This window comes from Sebastes fasciatus, chromosome 20 (genome assembly GCF_043250625.1).
Source record: "Sebastes fasciatus isolate fSebFas1 chromosome 20, fSebFas1.pri, whole genome shotgun sequence".
Lineage (NCBI taxonomy): Eukaryota > Metazoa > Chordata > Actinopteri > Perciformes > Sebastidae > Sebastes > Sebastes fasciatus.
This window is the reverse complement of record NC_133814.1, coordinates 26,495,708-26,500,570: the sequence shown is the minus strand read 5'-3', so window position 1 is coordinate 26,500,570 and position 4,863 is coordinate 26,495,708. Positions and strand designations below refer to the sequence as shown.

General features: G+C 42.7%; 1 protein-coding gene across 6 annotated transcripts in view; it reads left to right on the top strand.

The window, feature by feature from the left end:
• plekha1b (pleckstrin homology domain containing, family A (phosphoinositide binding specific) member 1b) overlaps positions 1-4,863 on the top strand; it is a 19,433-nt gene continuing 14,570 nt past the window's right edge. For all 6 annotated transcript variants that reach the window (XR_012591999.1, XM_074620956.1, XM_074620958.1 and 3 more), the window contains exons 1-2: positions 1-116; positions 3,265-3,450. Coding sequence is in view for 5 of the 6 variants with exons in the window: in XM_074620956.1 (XP_074477057.1) it covers positions 3,310-3,450 (141 nt within the window). In the remaining variant the exon portion in view is untranslated. The remainder of the gene's footprint in view (positions 117-3,264; positions 3,451-4,863) is intronic.

The following is a 4,863-nucleotide window of genomic DNA, read 5'->3' as shown; positions in this document are numbered from 1 at the left end:
GCTTTTAGTTTGGTAGCTGAAACCGGACGCAGGTGGTGTTGGTGGTGTAACTTGCCGCTGGTTCTCCGGACAGACAGACAGACTCTCTGGACCCGGACTGAACAGAACCGACCCGGGTGAGTTAACCGACCATCCGCCGCTTCTACCGACCGAGCCTCTCACCGACTAACCGACTAACCGACACATAAACCCTATAACCATATCTTAATATCATAATTCATGAGAGAACAGAGAGGAAACCAGACGATCAGTTTCAGGCCTGAGAGACAATCTGATCTCTACAGAGAAGAACTGAGCTCTGATCTCTGTTTACACTACTATTAGTACTGTTTATACATATATAAACATGTATACATATACATATATATGTGTGTATGAGTGGATGCTTCCTACATGAGAGCTAGCAGCCTCAGTAGAGGAGTCACACGTTAATTACATGTAATTCTGATTCATCTGGAGGAAATGTAGTTATCTTATCTCCTGTAGATCAACACTATAACATTCCTATAATATTAATATCTGTATTGTGCCCCTCAGTAGTGACTTTAAGACATCCCCATAGAGGTGTGTAGTGTGTCTGTGATTGATAACTATGTTTAGGTCCACTGTTGTGCTGTTTATATTATATTATATTAAAGGTGTGTCTCTTAGGTCTATATAAAACTGAAATCACCATTATGGTAGTTAAATTAAAGATTAATCAGCACTTATTGTTAGTTGCAGTCTGGGATGTTCATGTTGTTTCAGTAGCTGCATGATATTTTAAAGTTTGTTATAATAAATATATGGTAGCTCTCTAAAGTCACTCCTAGGATCAGGGCCAACAGAGAGGAGGTGTGTCCCTCCACAGCAAAGTCTCTTGAGTTAGTGGTGTATTGTACAATTTGGGGACATCAATGGGAGTTTATATTCTACAATCAGGCGATGTGCAATATATGTAATATTACACTTACTGGGGATTTTAAGGCAGATTCAGATCTTTTTTTTTAATCTAGATATTTAAAAGGATCTCCACCTGAATTATCTGGCAGTGTAAAGTAAGTTAAAAAGTTAAATGATCAAATACAAAGTGTAATTTAGTGATTTTCTTTTTGTAACACTTTAACATTTGTAAAACGCTGTAGTAACGTTGGAGTATGGTGGATCAGAATCAGCAGGTTTGATAAGATCGTCATGTGTACTGTGTGTGTGTGTGTGTGGGAGTAAAGCTGAGCCAACGAGGGAAACAGATGAAGAAGTCACAACAATAGAGTTTTAAAACACTTCCAGATCTCCCTTTTCTCCATTGTTACCTGCTTTTTTTTTTAATTTGTGTGTGACGACGAGTGTCCCCAAATCAACCCGTTGTGGCGACCGCACGTAGACTTTTCTCTTCAGCGTATAATCACCTGAAAATAAGAATCGTTGTGTATCTGTAAGCTTAGAATGAGCCGTTTCTATCTACATAGGGAGCGGGTCCTCTTCACGGAGTCCGTCGCCATGTTTCAACTCCCGTCGCCGCCGCTCTCTCTCTCTTGCTTCACCACTCACTTCCCACGTACACACACACACTCGAAGCATTCTTCACTTATAACAGCTGGCTTTAGAGAGGGACTTTCCCGTTTTTTGCGTTTGCCACCGTAGCGATCCGACACGCTTGGCACACAGGAGAGGTTGTAACCTGCAACCTCACTACAGTCGTGTCTAGAAGGGAACCCGCAAACTGGGGAAACTCTCCCCTGGAATTGTTAAGGTTAGGCATTGACCTCGAATGGTTAAGGTTTGGATAGGTCGTCGGGCAGCGAGTCTCGCAAGAGTTTTTGCAAGTTTTTGCAGATCTCAGATCAGATTTTGCAATTTGCGGATTCCCCTCACCGTTAGATACCACCAGATCCTACACACTGTTCCTCTAATGACTAATATGGAATATGGTCAACATGTAAACTGACACAGAAAGTAAATATTCCCCTTCTGTCTGAACACACCGTTATAGTGTGAGATTTTTACTGGTTTGAAATTAGTTAGTGACAAAGAACTTTACACACAGACCTAGAGGTGGATTTACAGATAACTGGTGTAGCCCAATACAAATGAATTAATAAATAAATATGTGATTAATAAGTAAATAAGACATTCAATGCCAGCTTTCAGTAAAGTTTTCAGTGCTCGTTGCTGCAGACACTTTATTGTCGGTACCTTTAAAAGAATTGTGTGAAGACTCGCGCTCACTGAAAGTCTGGACACAAGCCTTGATTTCATGCTCCCTCTGTCAGAGCGAGCTGAGTGTGTGTAAACCAACCACAGCACTGGAATAACCCAACAATAGAGCGAATGTGTGAGCTATGATCCAGCCAGCACCTGCTCTGTTAATCCCTGCATGCTTTAACTAGCTCTTTCCTCGTCCATCTCTGTCTCAACACACACTGATAAGGCTCATAACACTTCCTGCAGGCCGCTCTACACCGTCAACCTTTTTCAAGTTGAAAAATTCCTCTTGTGCAACTGAAAACAACCCCAAACTGAAAGTTGAGCAGCTTGAACTGACATTACAAGATTACGATCCATGTCAGGAGCCAAAATGACTTTCTATACCAGCCAGGACACCTCGGAGTGCTGAAGGGCTGCATTCAAACCCTCAACTAAGTTTGTAGTTTGTAGGCGTTTAGCTGGTCACCTGCTTGCAGAAACACGTTTCATCTGAGAGGAAACTGGAGGTTTTAAAAAGGCCTGACTGAACTTTACCTCCTAGTCACTGACTATGTTTACATGCACAAGTAATACTCCGATTAACGTAACCGGTGGTGAGCATGGCCTCCCTCTTTCTTTCCTTCAACCTCCTTCTTGAAAAAGTCGTCGTTGTGTTATTTGTGCATATCCAAAAACCTGTTGATATCATAATGTTTAAAAGTAGATGTGTTTCTCCTTCTCTTCTTTTGGGCGTGCATCTCTGCAAACTGTCAGCTAGTTGGTTTGTGTTCAACAGACAGAGCTGGACGTAAACAGTCAAGAGGCAGTGTGATGCAAACTGCAGTAAAAACCCTCATTTAGACTCTGAATGCTCCTGAAACCTGAATAACATCAGCATATAACAGTGGACTATTAGTGTGCATGTAAAATGTGTCACCATTTTCTGTACATTAAGGTCATTTTATTACAAACATGCATCCTCCTTGCAGCTTTAACATTCGCCCCTTAGCGCCTTTAATAACCCGCGGTAGCGTTTTGTTGTAAGTTGTTCTGAATGAGTGCGTCAGCTAAACGTGGACCTGTCCCGCCTCCTGGCAGCGTTCCTGTGATGCCCCAGGGCGGGCCGAGCTGGTCGGGGTTGCGATGCCTTATGTGGACCGACAGAATCGCATCTGCGGCTTCCTGGACATCGAGGAGAATGAGAGCAGCGGCAGGTTCCTGCGCCGATACTTCATCCTGGACACCCAGCAGGGCAACCTGCTGTGGTACATGGACAACCCTCAGGTGAGGATGTAAATGAATGAATGAATGAATGGGAGAACAGGAGTGTGCAGATAGATACACATGATTGAGAACTGCTATCACGTCTCTGACGTCTGTAGAAATTCTTCTTTGGTTCGTCATCACTGGAAACATCGGAGCACACTGCTGCGTCTTTCTATACTCTGTGTTCATGTTTGTTGTCTTGTGAAAGTATTTTTCTAGTTTTGATAGAAGGGAATGAACTTTATTTTGAAGTTCAGGAGGCTTGTTTACTGCATACCTACCATCAGCTACAGTAACAGACTGATTTCCTTCCTTCCAGGCAACTATTATTAACATCAGCTCACAATGAAAACCAACACGCAGGGACTTGAAACTTGCTTCGGGGACGTGATCCATCACATTTAGCTGCCTTTATTATTCTGGGTAAAGTCAAGTCGTTATTGGTGATGCAGTTAGGAGCAGCTCTCAGAAGTCTCCGTGGGCGGGAAAAGGCAGTTGCTAACAAGCGGTTAAATGAGACGACTAAATGTCATCACGCCGACTCATCCTCCTTTACAGCCTCGCTGTGTTTGCTAAACGCTCATGTGACTGTGGTGGAGTTCGTTTATAGCCTAACGTTAGCTTTTTACTTCTGATTGCATTCACACTTCAAAAATGATAAAAGTGGAAGTCTGTGAAGATTATCTCGCTGAACAAAACGTGTAAGCATCATAAACGTGTGTTTGCCACAGAGCTGATTTTCTGCAATAATCCTAAACCCAATGGAACGATCCCATTGGCTTTTAGTGGAGGGAACCAGGGAGATGCTAACGTCCTGGTTGGCCTATGAATATCCGTCATCCCTGGAGCGCTCTGTAGGACATTACCAGCCTTCAAAATGAACTAAATGCTCACTGGGATAGTAAACACGTCTCTGCAAGGTGATTTTTGAAGAACTTCCAAACAGGAAGTTGTGGGTTTATAGGACAGAAGTACTCCAAACACTGACGTAGTGCGGGCGGTTGAAGCTGAACACTTTTCACTTGTGAGTGACACGTTGGATAATACCTTATGAGACACTTGTGAGTGGTTTCACAGTTCGTATGTGTCAAACCAAGCAGACAAACAGGAACCAGAAGAGAAATTGAAAGGGTTGGTAGTGGAGTAGTATTTATGGTATTTATGTTATGTATGTTATTTCTGTTCCCCACAGCCGGGGAACTCCTCAACCTCTACAGCTTCACACTGATGCAGGCAGCTGATTTTTGACAAAGGCAGCTGATAACTAATATTTGATATGATCTTAAATCATGCTCATAAAATGTCCTCTCCAGATTTTGGGTTTACACTGTCAGAAAATGCTTGTTTTATCTTAACCAAAACTATGACGCTGCATTCAGCTTGTAGCGCTCACCCACGGATGATATGAACAAAACTTTCCTCTGTTGCAAA